At 31.9% G+C, this 19,130-nt stretch overlaps 1 protein-coding gene across 3 annotated transcripts in view; it reads left to right on the forward strand.

Annotated features, from left to right (window-relative positions):
• FSTL5 (follistatin like 5) overlaps positions 1-19,130 on the forward strand; it is a 269,497-nt gene that overhangs the window by 37,421 nt on the left and 212,946 nt on the right. For 2 of the 3 annotated variants that reach the window (XM_041715855.2, XM_041715856.2), the window contains exon 3: positions 5,048-5,081. In XM_041715855.2, coding sequence (XP_041571789.2) covers positions 5,048-5,081 — 34 coding nt within the window. The remainder of the gene's footprint in view (positions 1-5,047; positions 5,082-19,130) is intronic. The other variant, XM_072928440.1, reaches the window with a different exon arrangement.

Here is a 19,130-nt window from a genome sequence, read left to right on the forward strand (position 1 = left end):
TCTTTCTTTCTTACCATAGTAAGCAAGGCCTTGCTTACTGCTGCTTAACAAAACAGCTTTACAAATGTAAATGTCATTGCTTCTGCTTTGCATGCATTTTTAGTTTAAATTGCAATTGTACTGCTGTTGCTAAGAGCCTGCTGAAGTCTGATTCTATAAAACTTCTTTGAAACACAAATGTTCAGCCTAATGTCATTGATCAAATTGGGTCTGAGAATAGTTTACCAGATTGCTTTGTGCAGTATGTGTGCTTGTACTCCCTGGCTGTGACCATGCTGCTATTTCACCCATGAATATAAGGTTTCTGTACATTTGTAATTCAGAATTCTTGTAATTAAAGTTGTATTAATTTAAATGAATGTATTGTTAATTCAGCTATACAGCTTGTACATGTTTTAACAGTAATAACTACTCTGGTACCTCTCTTAATGAAATATTTTCTTTAATAAAAAAGATACTACTACTACTACTGCTGCTATTATTATTATTATTATTATTATTATTATTATTATTATTATTATTATTATTATTATTATTTTATCTATATAGTACCCCTACTGCAGAATTAGCCATAAAGATAATGAACACAAAACTGATTTTCTGCATTTTAACTATATTTTATTCTATGTCTAATGGTAACTTCTCATTATGGAATGCTGGAAAAGCAAGTGACTTTACACTTCCTTTTTCATCAGCTTCTGTAATTAATGGTGTATGTTTATTAAATTATTTTAATGTTTGTCACATGTCAAGGACAATCTACCATATGCTTTACCCTAATTAGTACTTTGTTTATTTTAGGAATTTGATTAATTCAGCAGCTACTTTTTAAATAGAGCCAGCAAAGCAAAGGAGGCTTTGTCTGAGTTTTCCAAAGGCAAAATAAGGCTCTTCTTTATCAGTAGCCCACTCTGCCAGACACATACCCAGATCCTCAGCAGATTATTCAGCAGAGCCATAAGTGGGGCTCTGTATGAAATAGAGTTATGTAGTTGGTCTTTTAAAAAACATAGAATTAAGTGGCAATAAGAATGCTTCTATGTGCAGCATCCAAGGTTTATAAACAGTAATTTTCTTTCAACAAGGGAAAAAATTTATCAAGCAAAATTCACATGATATATATTTAAATGAGGCTAAGAAATGAGCTATAGTTTTTCTTAAGTGGTTGGTGTATTTGCTTAGTTCTAGAATGTCATCTACCTTTACAGATCACCCCATGTCTTTCATATAAGTAGCTTTGTACCTTCTTGATAAATTATGAGTCCCTTTGATCATCCTTCTCTACACCCCTTATTGCTAATGTGAACCTATTCTAAATAAGACCTGGTACTATGCCACCTTTATTTAGCACATGTAACATTTCTGAATAAGAGTGATATCAAAATGTTATAAGAGATGTTGAAAGTGTTTGTGTATTGAGACAAAAAAGAAAAAGAGCACTAGATAAGGAGCATTTATACCTTGGGGAAACATTTGTGTATATTTAAATAAGTTTCTTTGCAGAGCCTCATTTGATTTATTTTGGAAATAGTTTATAACTTACGATTTTTAACAACAGTAATTTTTATGGTCAACCATCTGTGATCTTTTACAGTTCACAAACATAACAGAAAATCTGACATTGTCTTCATGAAAAGTTTACTTTAAATTCAGCCCTTTGGGCACACAGGAAAGGTTTTTTTACAGTTTGAGTATGTTCTGCATTGATACATTTCATCAGGCTGATACACTGTAATGCAACACAAAGCCATAAAATGCCACTCAACCTGTCTGATTAATTTGTTTGGAAAGTGTTAAATTCAAAAGTATTTTGCTATATTGAAGCTGATAAAAATATCGTAGAATGCAAAATGGTTAGTTCTGTTTACAGATGGTTCATATCAATAGTATTGTATTTCATGTACAATATGCAATGAACTACAATATAGTATTTTAGTTCTTTATGTAGACATAAAGATCCAGAATGATTACATGAATGAAAAATATGTGTGTGTATATGTATAAAATACATTTTAAAATTCATTTATATATAGTTTTTGATTGTTAATATGTTGGGTAAAAATATTTTGTTTATATATCACAATGCAATACAGGAGAAAAATATGAAATATTTGTAAGAAATATGTGTAACAGTGGGTTTATAAAGTCCTTCACATGTGTGTTTATACAAAAGTATGTTTTACTCAATACTGTGATGCTTGCACATTTGCATGTTTTCTAATAGTATGTGGGTAGAATTTTGTTCTTTTCAGGCCAACAAGTATTAACATCCTAGCACACTGCACAAATGCAGGTGAAAATAAATGTCACTGTGAACAATTTAGTCATTATGAACCATACTGAAAGTTTCAATAGTTCATTTACCTCTCTCACATTCCAAGACCCTGAAAATTTTATTTATTTCTGTGTTTCCCATGAGGATGAGCAGTTCCTATGTCCCTGAGCATCTGAAGTTAATTTTTCTAAGTTACAAGTGTGTTTAATATTGGGTCACTAGCATAATTCATTACTTCTTACTGTTTTTCTACAGAAAATATTTCATATAATTTATCTTTCAGGATTAAGGAGGAACCTGTATTTAATTCATCCCCAGTATAAACTTAGATGCATTTTTTAACTCTGTGTTTTCTGTTAAAAAGTCCTATCTAGCAAGATTTCTCTAGGCAGAAAACTATTTTCGGAGTTCAGAGATGTTACACCTAGTCTAATCACTGATTAATTTTGAAATAACTTGAGACATAGAGACTTTTCTTTTTATGTGGGTGCTCTTTGCTGCTACCAAGCACCTTGGCCCAAGGACTATCACACCGAGTCTGGTCTATGTTCTATTAAATAAATCTTTTCTTTCTGGTTTGAATGGCATCTTAAACCTAAAATTTGAGTATTTTGAGAAAACTAAGCCATAAAAATTTGCTCCAAAATCTTCAGCTGAAATTAAATAAAATAAAGATATTAGAAAAAAATGTCTGAAAAGATGTTTTCAGTTAATGCCTCCTTTCCTTGAAATGTTAACAAATTTCATTAAAAAAAACTGGCAACATTTTTTTTTTTTTTTTTAATTTTAAATTTTCATTTAAATCCTTTTATTTCTACTCTAAACTTTGCCAAGTTAGTTGAATTCTCTTCTTCCTAAAAAGTAATTGTCATCTTAACTAGTGTTTCTCTTCTGCTTTGATATCAGTATTTGGCTTTTAATGCTGCTTTCCTGCGAGGCTACTCTCATCTTGTAATCAGTTATTGGATTAAGTCCTTAGACTCTATGGAAGTTTTGTTGGCAAAAAAAACTTCATTCTTTTAATTTCAAACTAAAGAAGGGAGAAAAGACTAGTGAGTTTAGTGGAACTGAACAGTGTCTCTGGAGCCCATAAAATTGCACTATCTGAAATGCTAACACAACTTGGCTACATCTTGACTCTAAATCTTGGTGGTTGGTTGATTTTTTAATAAGCACAGACTTCTTATCATGAACAAGATTCCTCTGAGTTTACAGTCCTATTAAAGGCTAAGTTTCACTGCATGACTTCTAAAGGTATATAAAATAAAAACTACAAGCAAATTTTCCTTTAGAAGGCTAGAAGAAAGTACTAGACAGATCCTCTAAAACAAATGTGACTGTAGTGTAAAATGAAACGTGAAGGAAATTCAGTAATACTAAAACTATTGCTTTAAATTTAGTATAGCATGCAAATCAGAATGGCACGAAAATTGATTCTGGTAACTTCAGCACGTCATATCCAGTATTTCAGGAAATACCATTTGTTGTGTTTAGGAAATACTAAAAATGTATCTAGTACATCACATTCTACTGATACTGAATTTTTTCTTTTTTTTTCTTTTTTTTTTTTTTATTTATAATATCTTGCTAGTGTTTATATTGTAGTCATGAAGAAATTTGAAAACATATTTTCCAGGTACATACAAGTTTTGACATGCTTATTTGTTTGAAAAGAAACAAGAAAAGAGTAATTGACTTAGATTTGTAAATTTTGTTCGATTTTGTTGTTGCAGGGAAAATTTGTACATTTTGTTGTTACAGGGAACAACAAAAATATTGCATCATTAGCCATATTATTTATTTTTTCACAAAATTAAAAATGTTGGAACAATATGTTTTACTTGCTTGAAGATAAGATGGCCTTGTGCTTAAGTTATTGGTAATTAAATATTTCCATGCCCTCGTGAGTTAGAAAATATTAACAGATATACTGTTAAAGAACATATGTATTGGTGTAGAAGTATTAACTTCTTTCTGTAGATTTCTATGTACAGTCTGAATGCTTTTAAGACTACATGAACCTGTAATGAGCACAGCAATAACAAATCCTTGGTGTGTATAGGTAAAATAAAACAGTGCAGTTAGTACTGAAGGGTAATCAGTTCACTTTCTTTATTATCAAAAGCTAAAATACTTAAAAATGCCCATTAAAATTACAGCAAAAGAAAAAAGATATTTAATTTCCTTTTTTGTTAAAATTATAAAAGAAAAGCTATCTTGTAATGGAACAAAAAATTAAAATGTTTTGTATTTAGACTATTCCTCATGCTATTTTTACTGCCATAAATTTTTATAGCAGCAAATGTTTCAAGAAATTCAATACCCAAAATAAAGCAGATCTTTTTGAGTAAATACTGTGTAAAATCAAAGTTTGAAATTGTGGGGATAGATTACAGCCTTGATTAAATTTTCATTCTTCAAAATTACATAATGGGACAAGTCCCAGTTTTACAACGACTTGTGCAGTTGAATTATGAGCATCTCCCAAGACAGAGGTCAAGTGATAGAGACTGCATGGCCCCATTGGGTAATGTGTTCCAGCACTTAATCCCAGTCATTGTGGGAGGAAAAAAAAAGTGAAAAATGCTAAGTGAATTTAAAAATTAGTTATATAGGACTCTTACGGCATCCAGCAAAGTGTAGTTGATTTTACTTTGGAGCAGGATGGAGGAGGAACTACACTGTCTCACTTGGATCATGTTTGTCTATGATTTTATGATTTTTGTGATAACTAATTCTCCAATTAATACATTTTTCTGCTCTTAATTGCAGCAGGAAAAGAATCATGAAATCTCAAGAAATAAAGGTAAGTACCAATTATTTTCAAAATATGGACGTTCTTATAATTATCACAAATATTAACATTCATTTTTGGTAAAAAAACATCCAGATGGATTGTTTGCTAAGTATTTTAGTATTTGGAATGACAAATATATATTTAGGAAAGGGGTTGAAATTTAGAAAGTAAATGTATTAGCTACTATTTTTGGAATCCTGAGATGAATGACACTGCTGCATTTTGGATGGGATGGGCTGCACAGTTTCTCACCAAGTTTGTGTCTTTGACTATATCTGGTTATTATCCTTCCATAAAATATCACTACCATCAATTTATCTTCTTCCTTTCCATTCAGTAAATCTGAAACTGGGTGTGATTCCAATTTGTGCACAAATTAATCATCTCCTTAATAGGTTGCCTTGCAAAACAACTGTTGTGGGTGATTTTGGCATACAATTTATATTTTCTCTGCACCTTACTCTGTGGCTAAGCACTATGTGAAGTAGAATATCCAGGTTAAAGAAACAACCTTTTATAAAGAATATGAAGACTTCCAAAACTGAAATGTGGATTTCACACCTTTTTTTTTTCCTAAGATCAAGTCTCTTAATAGAAAGAACATCCAAAACTCTTCATTAAAAATTGCCAAGCAAACAATGAAAAGCAAAATTGCCAATGGTGGAAAAGCTTTTTCTGTTGATATTTTAGTTTTTTATAGAGATAGGCTATGAGATACTTTAAAAGGGAAACAAAGGGAGGATAGGAGAAAGAATGCCAGTTAAATGTTGCAAAGAGAGGAGGAAATTAAGTGGCAAACCAACTTATATATTTTTTATTACCTTAGGAAGAAATGTGTAACCATATCACCTGAGTTAGCTGTTCTTAAATCAGTTATTTATGTATCACAATACTCATTCATCTCAAATTTCTTGCTTTCTCTCACATGGAGGATAAACACAAGCATCTAAAGGCAAGCTAAAGCTGATGGTTGATTGTAGTTGTGTCAGGACAATTACATTGTTTATGGTGATGTGATAATTTACATCATCTGAAGGACCTATGGTCCTTCATTTGAGGAGTGTGCATAGGAAAAATGATAGAACCAAAAATTCTCTTTATTTTCAACCCATTTGTGATTTATATTTTTCTTTTCAGGGGTAATACAATATAAAGTTTAATCTTCTCTAGGTGTAGTGAGTGTATCCATGATGTATTGTTCAAAATGCTTTCCTGTTTTATGAATTAATACAAATTATACAAAGACTGTGACAACTCAGATTAGATTACAGGAATATATTATTTTTGAATGCTGGAGGATTCTGAAATGAGCCATTCTTTGTGGATTTTTATTATTTATGTCAGTTATATATGATGTTTGACAGTCTTTCTCACACACCCCACCCCATCTTGGTATGTATGTGAGCAACAAGTAAAAGTAGGAAGAGAGTAATGAGCTGGATGCGAGTGCCCATTTTATTAATTAGCTGTTAATTTAGTGAACTAACCACAGAAACAATTTTCAAAGGATTGTAAAGTGTTGTCCACACCTTCAACCAAAGGAACCCATTAAACTCTACTTGAAGGAAGGTACCCATTTTCTCCAAATAGGCAGTGATATTGGTGCTGAGCTGCACAAAATTTGTTGTGATTGTATCTGTAACATCACTTGAGGAAATATTTAACCTACTAAACTTCCTGCAAGATATGTTTGTCTCTGCCTAAATTGACAATTCAACTTAGCAGATTTCAGTGGTCTTGAAGACCAATTATGCACAGAGTAGTCTGAAACATATATGTATCTACAGATATACTTTATTGCATAATACTATTTTGAGGTGAGTTTATTATTGGGATTTTTTCGTGTTGCTCTCTTTTCATATTCTTTAAATTTATTTGTTTTCATGTGTTCTTCAAAGTTTCAGACAATATTTTTATTTCATTTACAGTGTATAAAATCTTAAAACTCTTTCTACTTAAAATAGTGGTCGGTTCAGATGAAAGAAGACTAAATTAATGTTTCAGCATAAGCATTTTTGTCTTGTCAATGAGTAACTGCAGTTCACATGCAATATCTAAATGTTTTGTGCTCTGCATATGTTCTTCTGAGGCAGTTTCCTCAAGTTCTTGGTGTGGGTTTCTAAGAATACTCCTTACACTCTACATGTTTCAACCACTACATATGGTAAAAGGACCAAAAGTTTTCTGTGGTTTCTTAACGGTTCTGATGCTTTCAGAAGCAATGTTGTCCTCTTAATTCTGAGGGGAATTATTGTTCATCCTTACCAAATGTCTCTGTTGTGTCTTATAACTTTAGTTGAAGTCAGTAGTTCAGTATCTAATTTTTATTAATAATTTCATTAGATTGTACTTTTAAGAGGGGAGGATATTGCAGCAGAATTCAAGTCAAATGCTTTTTTACTTCATCAGGATCAATATATTAGTATAAAGGAGCATTCTGTATCTTTTATTGTGTAATAAATACCTATTAATTTTTCATTTTACCTAATTTATTTTCAAAATGCTATAAAATACATCTGAATCCTATTTTTATTTTAGTAAGTATGCTTTTTATATTGTTCTGTAGTGGGTTTTTTTCCTCCTGATACATTTCTGACCTGCTTGTTTTTCCCATCTGTTACTTCAGTTTTCAGCCTCTAAGTCAATCACACCAGAATAGAAGCCAATACTCAAACACACCCTGTTCTGACACTAGTCCCTCTCCTTCTGATATGTGATATTCTTTATCTTGTTTTACTTTACAGACAACAGATCTTTTTGTATACTGTTTGAGAAAACCAACACTGCTTTTATGGAAAACACTATGCTAACATTTTACAGCTTTAATGTATGTTGACAAACTTTCTTATGCTTCCATTAATTTTTTGTACGTGAAAATGATTATCACCAGAGCAAAATACAAATGAATTTAGTTTTATAACACTTCTATAATATGAAAAAATAACAAGGTAATAACCAACTAAACCTTGCTAACTTTTAATTGCTGGCTTGATGTCCCATTTGACCTTTCTTACCATTGTTTTTCAGTATTAACTCCTTCAGACAAAAGAATGTTTTATATCTAAACCTATAGTGGAAGTTAAAATAGAGATTTTTTTGTGATGATTTGGAAACATCAGAAATTGTGTTACATTTAAGGAATGTGAAGAATTTTCTTCCCAGCCTATGCTTTACTTTGGAGATACTAATATGTTTTCAATAAATAACATTCTAAACTTTAAAGTAGAAATAGTTTTTGACAATATTCTTCTGAAAAAAATTTATTTCTGAAGTACCAGAAGGTTGACCCATTTCAACTATTTGCCAAACCTGAAAGAAATCTCAATTCCTTTCCACAGAAAAAACACTGGGACACAGGAAATGACGAGCCACAAAAGTATTTCAGTTAACTAGTAGCATTTCAGTCCCTAAGCTCTGTCATAGTTTGAATTATAGTACAATTTTTTTTTTGAGAATTAAAAAATTTATTTCAGTATAGAGAAACAATGTATAATATCTTTCTGAAAAACCACCATCAAAATCAGAAAAATGTCAGAATTTAGGCTGAGAGTAAGGTGGTTGTTTTGTTGATATTGAGCAATGATACAATAGTGTAACTTTGTAACTTTGCCTAATAGTTATAGCAACTTAAAGAACAACTTTTGAAAGATAGAAAAAGTACTCCACTTAAGATTTGGAAAATATGCACTTTTCATAACATTTTCAAAATGTTTATGCAAATAATTTTAATGATATTAATTAGAAGATTTTTTTTTTTTAGTTAAGAGCACCTGTATGGATGTAGTATACCACCTGTATAGGATGCCTTTAAAATGTTTGCTAGCTACTATTGATCTGAGCTTTGAACATCACTAACACACTCAAAATTAAACCATTTAGAGAATTTTGACTGACATAATTTTAATTACAACTTGAGTTTCTAATTGTAGTCAATGCTTCTCGCTTTATGCTTACCTTAATAATCTAAATGTAAAACCATTACTGACTCACAGATTAGTTTCAAAATCATAATTATCTATGATTATGAACATATTGCCAGAATCCTCTGATATCATTAACAAACATCTGTTCCTTTTATAATCTTTAGCTACCAAAATTAGAGAGGAAGACATATAGGCATCACCTGCATATCTTGCTTGCTTTTTCCTCTTTAAATAGTTAGCATACCTTCACAGCATTCCTGGTCTTTTCTGAAATCCCAGATTGGTGTCATCTTTTTCTATGCACTGATGAATGTAAGGCAAGAAGAAATGGAAAAAGCTTAAGAAATTTCAAAATTTAGAGAATTTAAGGGACAAAACCAGTAAGGCCTTATTTGAATAATAACTTGTAAATATGAAATTATGTCTGGAGATACTCTCAAATGCCTGAGGGTGAAAAAACTGTTAGATCTATTCTGCAATATGTCTGGCTGTTTTTACTTTTGGTAATGGACAAAGCTATGCATGTTCTGATGCAGAATACATGATACCAGCATCCTTTGTCAGTTCATTACATTTTGTAATGTATACAGTGATTAAGTTTGTCTACTCAAGCAAATTATTCTTAATCCATTTTTCAACAGATCTCTATTAATTCTGTGTGGTTAGAATCTGAACAGCAATCCTCCTGGACTGAATGACAAATGTTTTAGTTTGTTATGCTCTGGTAGCTTCTCTACCAGATCAGTACATTTCAGAAAAAAATGTAGTATTTTAGAGAATATGTGTAGCAGCAAAATGTTGGTAAATGTTTGTACAATCTGACCTATAGTGTTCTGAAGTTATTTTCTTTGTCATTATGCTCCAATTTACCTGAGTGAATATACTTTGAAGAGTTGGTATGAGGATTTTTTCATTAAGTATGCCAAATCCTATCCCCTTTATCCTGTTCTGTTCTCCTCCAAGGCCTTGTCAACTGAAACCTAAATCTCTTTGTTACTTAAGAATTGTCATAAGAAATGGAGTTCTGTTTAACACCTGAATGATTCTCTTTTCCCTTTCTTACTGAAGACTTACAGACACAGTGTTATTAACTGACTATTTTGATCTTTCTCTGTTATTATATTGGAATGGTTTTATCATGATTAGCATTTATGGAAATTGTAATGCTAAGGTCTGAATCAATTCAGAGTCAGATTATGAAATGCATTTAAAAGAAACAAATTTCTTCAGTGTGAAAATCATTTTAGTATAACAGTTAATCTTAGAATTTATTTTTCAGCAGACTTGAAGCACATTTTGAGAAAGTAAAGTGTGTGAATCAGTATCAGAGATCAGTTCTAGGTGATACATTTGATAACAGTGTGATTACCTGACATAGAAAGTGTACACTAAGAGCAAGGTCTCCGCTGTATATACAGATTTATGAAAACTTATGTCTTTTAAACAAAGCATTAATTGACAATGATGAAATCCTGTTTTGATATCTGGCAATGCTGCACTGTATTTGTATAGTAACCTTGTGAGACCTGCTACCAGTGTAATGCCATGGACATAAACAGTGTAAACTGCACAAATATGGCCTCACCAGTTGTTATCTTGAGGTAAACACACTTTATCTTAGTCAAGAAATTAATTAAAAAGGCTAAAGTAATAACAAGTGAATAAAATCTAGTGCATATATTTTACAGAATTGTAGCACTTACCTTAAGATAAATTCTGGACGTACATTCCATGCTAATGAAAATTTGCCTGCAGTTTTATTGTGTTTGTGTCAGGGGAGGAACAGTATCACATGGAATTTCTTGAGTGTCTTTCTTGAATTTCTTTGTTACAAATTTCTTTGTTACAAATTTTGTCTGCATTTTCACAGGGGAGTTACTTCCAACTTTATACTGCTTGGCTGCAAGGTTTCCAAGTCTGTTTTTTGCTATGAGACTAAAAACATTCTTTTAAATTATACAAAAATTCGCACCTGTCAGTGTATATTCAACAAATCAATTGGAATAATCAGATGCATCTTTAATTTTTCTTAAATGCATATCCATAATTTCTGCCACTTTTTAAAACTATGTGGGGGGATGCACATATATTCTGATAATGACTACAGAGATAACTACTGATATTTATTATATGTAATTATAATATGTATTATATGATAATTTATAAAAAATTATCCTATATATGTTATGTAGTAATGTATATATAATGATAGTGGAGAAAATATGGAAGCAAAAATATTCTAAAACTGTGTCTATTGCATTCATAGAAGGATGAAATTCTTTGTGGCTGACTTGTCAGCACCTTCAGGAATTATACATACAAAGAATTTCTTTCCTTGGCTTTTGTTTACAGCGGGAAAATGTACATCTGAGTTTGGATTTCTTCTCATATGTAATATTCATGACATTCAGAAATTTGGAAGGGAAAAATATGGTCTGTGTCAAAATTCCAGGCAAGAACTCTTCTCCAATATGATATATCTATTCCAATAGTAGATACAATGGTTATTTCTGCATGTAGTAGCATTGTAGAGCTAACATAAGAGATTTTTATCCTTGTTCTGTTTTTTAAAAAAACTTCATCCGTGTCCTCCTAAAATTTAAGTTGCATTCTGTTAAATTATTAAATCTACTTCAAAGCAGACACTGAAAGCTTGGCAAGAGAGAATAAGTTCAGTGGTACCCGTGAAGTTTCTCTCTGTAGTGCACAAACACTTGAACAGATACAGTGGAGAAGAGATTTGGCCCTGGAAGGGGAAGGAAGTGCTGAGTACTGAGTGGAATACATATTCATTCCTATTAAGACTTTACAGTCTTTAGAGAAGTCACTCAGAGGATGAATGTATGTAGCAATTTTGGTTATTTAAATTTAATTGAATTTTAATACTGTGTGACCCATGAAAAACTTTGAATAGCAACACAGTTTGATTTTTTTTTTTAAAAGCTTCCATGTGAAAGTAGCTGCTGTTTAACTTGAATGTTACAGTGAAAATGTTTTGGGTAATTTCTTGTGTTGTTTCAGGAGTAGGCTGAGAAGAGCTAATTAATGTGACTTGACTTTAAGTTAGTCTATTATTTATTATTAATAAATGTTGAGGTTTTAAAGTTAAAAATTAATGCTAAAAGCTTTGTAGTTTTATATATTAAGATTCTTCTTTGTGCTTAAGACAATGTGCATTTTCAATAACAGCTTTCGTTTACCTCTTTCAACTTAGAAGAGGTACACGAACCACAGATGGCTGTATGAGGTAATTTGAATTAGCTCTTGAGCACTGCAGGTTTGCACTAAATTCACAGAAAAAGTATTCTTGGTTCCTTTAATGCAGGTATATATACATTAGTGCAGTGTCTGTAGGCTATGCATGCCATGTTTCTCACATGTAGTGAATATTCCTTTGATTATGCTAACAGTAGAAATCTAAATGTAAAATGGGTCATTTCCTGTGAAGCTTAGCTGGTTTAAAATATTATCTACCTTTTTTTTCTACCCTATGCCTTTGCAGAGCCTTCATTCTCAGAATGAAGAGCAAAATATGATCTGTATCAGCACCACAGATATCTCAGTTAAGTTTGCCATGTAGGTAGGTGGAGCAGGTTATTTCACACTACTTGTGATGTAGCAGGCAATTATTATGACCAAAAATAAACAAATGAGAATGATAGTGCAGCTCACATTTTGTGTAACAGACCATTGAAGCAAAATAATCTTCCTATCTGAATAACTTGAAGTTTTCCTTTTAGAACAGATTTTCAAAAAGCAAAGTGCATGTCAGAAACTATTCTAATGCTATTAATTGAAAAGCTTGCGTTTTATTCGTAAATAAAAAGTATATAATGTAATAGCTAAAAAATGTAAATTATAATTTATATTAGAAGAAATCAACTTCTATTACTGTGTTTTATTTGCCTATAGCATAACCCTTGCTTTATCAGTAGATCTCAGTATTATCTCTATATTTATATAAATTAGTCTGCTGTGATACCTTCTGTAGGCAGTAATTCAATTAGACTATTCATACAGAAGTATTTAAAGTTGAAAAAGGGTTGTCATGAAAGAAAAAGTGAAGTTGAGGAGGAGTACATAGCATTCAGAAGCAAAAGATCTGAATAAATACTGGTATTTCAGAAATAAATTTGATTTCATTTATAAATTGTTTTAACAAATACCTGTGAATAGGTGTCTTTTTAATTCAGGTATGAGGCCACTGGTTTTTATTGCATATTTATAGCACTGATACCTGTCAACATAACTTGCATATAGGTTTTCTGTGCTGTTTATAGGCCATAAACTTTTAAGAACACTTGTGTAGAAAAAACCTGACACATTTGTGTTACATAGAAGAAATTTCCATACTCATGCCATCTTAAACAGAACTAATTTTTGCATTCGTATAGTGTTCTTCAGAAGCTATTGATTATACATTAAAAACATATTTTCTTCTATCAAATAAGTCTTGCAAGCAGCTTAATGGACAATCAGAACTTACATAAACTTAAAAAATGAGTCTGTTGAACAAAATTTCCACCTCAAATCTTACTCCCAATTATTGCAGCACTGTGTATCATTCAGATGCTGGTTGAAGCAATTACAGTATTCATTTTTTGCCTTTGTCTTTGAATAGCAGGGGTTGATATGTTTCATTATCATTAAGGTCATGTTCCAGTTTACTCCAAGCACGCTCTTTTGTCACTTGCCTTGGACACCAGAACATGATTGATGGTGTCAGATCCTGTTAATGTTTACATCATAACTGAAAGTAGGTGTTGCAGTGAAGTGCAAATTACAGACTGCTAAAACGCCTGTCACTAACAATTATGGTGGGGCAGTATAAAATTTCTCATTTGTTTCCAAAGGGCAGATTAGTAAAGCTAGGTGGCACATTATCATAAAGGGTGGACCCAGCTGTCTGTTTAGATTATGCTTAAGAGTCTAGTGTTTCTAAGGAAACTTTACAAGGAATGAATGCATTCATTTTAACTAGCAGTTTAAATGTGGGTAATTATTATACCTTATTCTGAAGGGATCTAAACCAGAGGTTGCAGTCTGTCCCGGGTTGGCTATATGGCTTTATGTTTATATGTCCTGTTGTCCTGCCACCCCAAGACACAGTCACTCAAATGTCTTTCTGCTTCTCAATTCATATATGTATACATATATGTGTGTGTGTGTGTGTATGTATATATGTGTGTATATATATATACACACATACATATATATGAGACTTTTTGACTTTTTTTTATAAATGCCTTTTTTAATCCTTAAATTTAAAGTAGCTCCCCAAGATCTGAAACGCTCATTCTTTAGATGAATGAGCTGTAAACTAAAATGCACCAAATATTTGAATAAACCTACTCATGTATATTCCTACATGACACAATTAGAACAAGAAGGAATTTACCCCTGGGGGTCCCCCCAAATGTGCCGCAACACTTAGCTATTTAAATAAAATATTTAAATTATATTTAAACAACTAATAGATATCTTCTAGCTTAAAATTCAATTCAAGAGATTAAAATTAAAAATTATGGTTATATTGTAGCTCTTCAAGTGATTAGTACAAAAGCATACAAAATTTTTTGATTATCCAACTGTGTACAGCTTTAGCAAATGAATACAGTTTTCTACCCTTTCTTCCTAATAATAAAATTTTTGGTCATTTTTCAAAGTAGCTTTTTAAATGTTTGCTGAAATGTAAGCTATTATTAAAAAAAAGGTGGTGGTTTGTTTGTTTGTTTCCATTAAATATACATAACAGCATCCTGGGAAGAAGAAAAGGAGACTTCTGATTCGGCAAGAAGTTGGCAGTAGAGTTAATAAGATATTAATCTGAATATACTACTGAAGGAATTGATGTTTTAGATTAAATTTAATGTAATCATAAGCAAGTATAGAGAAGGGTTACTCCAGTGATCGATCAGGCAGTATTTTTAAGTAAAACTCAAGAACACAGTTTCTTTTTCCTAGCAGAATGGGACACTTTGGAAGCATGTTGATACAAATGCTTGGAAAAAAGCATGGAACTCATGAAATTAAAAGTTAGGTAGATTATAATTATTTTAAACAAGAGGCAATACTCCTTGCATGCAGGAAGATATTTCTTCATGTGCAGTTTTTTCCTCTTTGCATGAATGAATATGATAATAAAAATTATATGTGTGATCGTGTGCAAATAATAAAGATTGAATGAAACTTCTTTCAGGAGCAATTTCCCTGGTTCTGTGAAACTATGCAGGAAGTTTGGTGCTTTACCTGTACAAAAATTTATTTGAGTTCATGCAAAATAATGCATAAAAGAAAGAAAAACCTCAGGAAATTGACTGAAAGAGATGACAGAAGGAATCCCTCAGCTTCTCCTTTAAACTGAAGGAGGACTTCTCTTATCTGGAAGACTAATTTAAGGTGTTCTGTTTATAGGGCAAGGTAAAATGTTTTATTTTATGGGTAATGATAAAACACTCTGTTTTTTGCCTTTACATACCTGTGTAAAGATAACTTCATTTGTGCAGTCATGGCCTGGATGGTTTTCTCTAAAGCCTTATTTTTCCATGTTCTTTCCCACCTGTGCCCCATTTTGCATAAGCTCTGTCCCCCTTTTTCATACCAGCCATTCATATCTTTCAAGATTTCAAGATTTGGCACAGCAGAAAGAATCTGTGTTCTCAGGGGGAGAATATATGTAAGGCTTAAAATGAAACCTCCCTTGAATATTGAAGGGTAGGATATGCCTTTGAACTTTGAAAGGTTTTTAGAGATTAAGTATTTGAAGTAGCTTCTAGCTTTCTTCATAGTCATAGGGCACATAGTTTTCAGTTTCAGATTTTGAAAAGGAGTGAACTTTATTAGTCTGAGTGAAAACAGTTAAGGTGAACATTCAGTTTGGATTATGTGTTTACAAGCTTAGTTTTTGCAAATTGACCTATTTGTCCATCACCTTGGAGGGCCTGGTTATTCAAGAAATAATTGTATTTTATTAATTAATATGGATTCAGGTATTTTCCAATTTTTAAAATATCTGAAATCATAATACAGTAAATTTTGTCTGATTCTTAAAGGCTTTTAAAGTTTATCTGATGTATAGATAACTATCAGAAAAGGTTTGTCTTTCAAAATCGTAATAGTTGGCAATAAAGTTTGCCAGATTTTATTTTGCTCAGCTATGGAAAGGGTGTCCATATGGTATCATGCAATGACAGCAACAAGCTGTAATTCTGTGTGGCCCTACATAACTAGATAAAGTGAGGCCTTTGGCTGTTTAGGCAACAGTTATTGATCAAAAAGCTGTTTATCAGAGTTTCCAGCCTGGGAAAGAAATACAGTGGGATAGATTTTTGTCCATACTTATTAGAATTTTCTTGCACAGGGGTTGGTTAAAAGGTAAATCCATGGCTGATAAGGTAATGGCTGATTGTTGTTTAAATAATCTGAGAGATTTGACACAAGTGGTTACACATCTAAATACCATTCTACAAGCAAGTGTCTTTGTATTCAATGGCAACGTGATAGAGTGGGGTTCTTTCTTCTCTTTGTGCTCCTGGACTTTGTAGCATGTAGAATTTAATAGCACATATGATGCTCAGGCTATAAATTTTTGTTTCTCTAGCATATGGTGTCCTGTCTAGACCTAAGCATAGGCTTAGATTGCTATGCTGGCAGGATATCAAAACAAAAATTCTCAGTAATAAGGTTCAAATTACTCTCTATTTAAATTATGCACAAAACCCACATATACATTTGGGAATGCTGTCCCACTAGCAATAATCAGTCAAATCTTGATGCTTTCATTTTTTTAAAAGACTATAAAAATCCATGGCAGCATTACGTTAATGGAAATTTAAAAAAGCATTTCATTATCTCAGAAATAAATAAATCCAAGAATATTAAAACAAGCATTTTTCTTAGCTTTTTAAAGTCCTGCATAGAGCTGATTAAATGAAGACTCTCAGAAGGAAGGAAAGATTAGAATTTTAGCAAATAGAAAGGCATACAAAATTCCCATTTGTATTATAAGCGCCACCAACTTTCTAATAAGCACACATTGATTCTTCCTCATAAAATGTAAAAGCTGTGATTTGTAGCCTTAAGGATAATTGCCCACTAAAAATGCAATACAAATGGACAAAAAAACCCAATAAAAACACTCTGGTATCAGAATCATAATTTCTGTGCTTAAAGGATCATATATGTAGGTTGCACTCTGGTTTAATTAGCAATAATCGGATCTTCTTTCCTGAAAAATGGTGAAAAATCTTATTACTCTTTATAATTATAACTGACATCTCAAAAGCACTACATAGTGTTAGGAGTATCATAAATGAAATACATTAGCAGAAGTAATACAGAATGATGAAAGCTAAAGAGAATGTATTTATATTGCCTAAACATAGTCTTTCTAAGGTGGTTCAACATACTCCTGTGCAAATATATATTAATATACTTATATAGTATGTCTGTTTGTTCACAAATGTACAGATAAAATGTCAGGACAGACATACAATAAAAAATGTGTAGAAAGGGAATCTCAGAATAGAAATAAGAATCTAGGAAAAAAAAGGATTTACTGTGAGCCTTTAATAGCCTTTATATACATATTTTAAACAACCACTTTGAGGTATCCTGTCAAATATAGCAAGTGTAATAAAAGTAGCAGGAAATGCTGGACTTTTCCCCATTCATTTCTTTATTTCCACTTCAAATTGAAGCATTGGACTAGGCAAAATTTGGAGGTGTAATGTAGTTAAAGATTAAAACATACAAACTCAAATATTATAGTTATTTATATACATTTATATATATTATAGATATTTATATATAATAATTATAGATATTTCTTCTTTTAAATTTGGGTTTTTATAGTGTGTTTGAGGATGTTTTTGGTAAAGCATGTCATGTGACTCTCAGTGTGACTGTATGCACTCATTCTGGATGAACACTCTTTAAAGCATTAACATTTGTCGTAGGTCTGTGCTCTAATACACTTGCTGACATACTGATGGCTGAATGTGCAAGGTGTGTGACCTATTACCCTCTCTCCTTGCTTATTAAGAAAAAAAGTATTTTTATGTGCCCATTGATCTTCATAAACAGTCAGTTGCAAATGGCATTTCTTCCTTTCCTTGTCTCTCTGGAGAGATATGTGACAAGTGAAACCTGTTTACTTTCTTTCAGGCTCTTCTGTACTGACTGAGATTGCCCTTTTCCACATGTCTACTTTATTCTTGCAGTTGTGGCAAACACTCAAGAGTTTAGGGGAATCATAAATGCAAGCAAGCTACAGGCTTGCCATGCAGAGCATGAAGGTCAGTACTGTTTCCCCCACTGGGATTGCAGTGTCTCATCAGGCACCTTAGCAATCTGATCTAGTTGCTATCAGAAAAGTCAATATTTGCATTTTGTTGAATATGCATGCCCACCAGTGTTTGAAAAAAAGGGTTATTTGGTATCTGTGCTTGTGTGATTATCTTGTTTGCATTCACAAGATACTATCTGCAAATCCTCTAATGATTCAAAGACAACGTTGTATTGAAGTTATTTCATTATTAGGATTAATTCATTGCTATTCTAAATTAAACGGGCTTAGCATTTTTGTTCTTTAATTTCAGATAGGGCAGTGGAAGGACAACTTGAAGAAAAGTGTCAAAAATTTCTTTAACTCATGGAATGTTAAGTGTACACAGAGAAGCTATTGTAGTTCATGTTATGTTTGCATATCACTTTTTAATGAATTTTTGAATCATACTGGTTGCTGAAAAGCATTGGTTTCCCTGCAAACAGTAGTGTAAAATAGATTAATGATTTTTAAATGGCCTAAAAATTAATAGAATTTAAAAAGCCCCCTAATTTGAATACAATGATTTTCTTAACTTGTGTGCAATCATCTTTTGCATGCCAAAGAGTCCAAAACATTCTCTACTGGTAGATTTTTATATAGATATATTTAATTTGATTGACTTCAGTGTTCTGCAGATGTTCCTGATTTTGATGGCAGAGATGTAAATCAGAGCACATAATTCTGAAAGAATTAAAATGCAGAAAAAAATCCTTTTCAGAGTACCATCAAGGCATCTTAGCAATACATTTACAAAATTTCTCCCTTATGCTTTGGGAAATATTGAGCAGAGGTCAGTCATTTAGAAAT

The sequence above is a fragment of the Taeniopygia guttata genome, chromosome 4 (assembly GCF_048771995.1).
Source record: "Taeniopygia guttata chromosome 4, bTaeGut7.mat, whole genome shotgun sequence".
Taxonomy (NCBI): Eukaryota; Metazoa; Chordata; class Aves; order Passeriformes; family Estrildidae; genus Taeniopygia; species Taeniopygia guttata.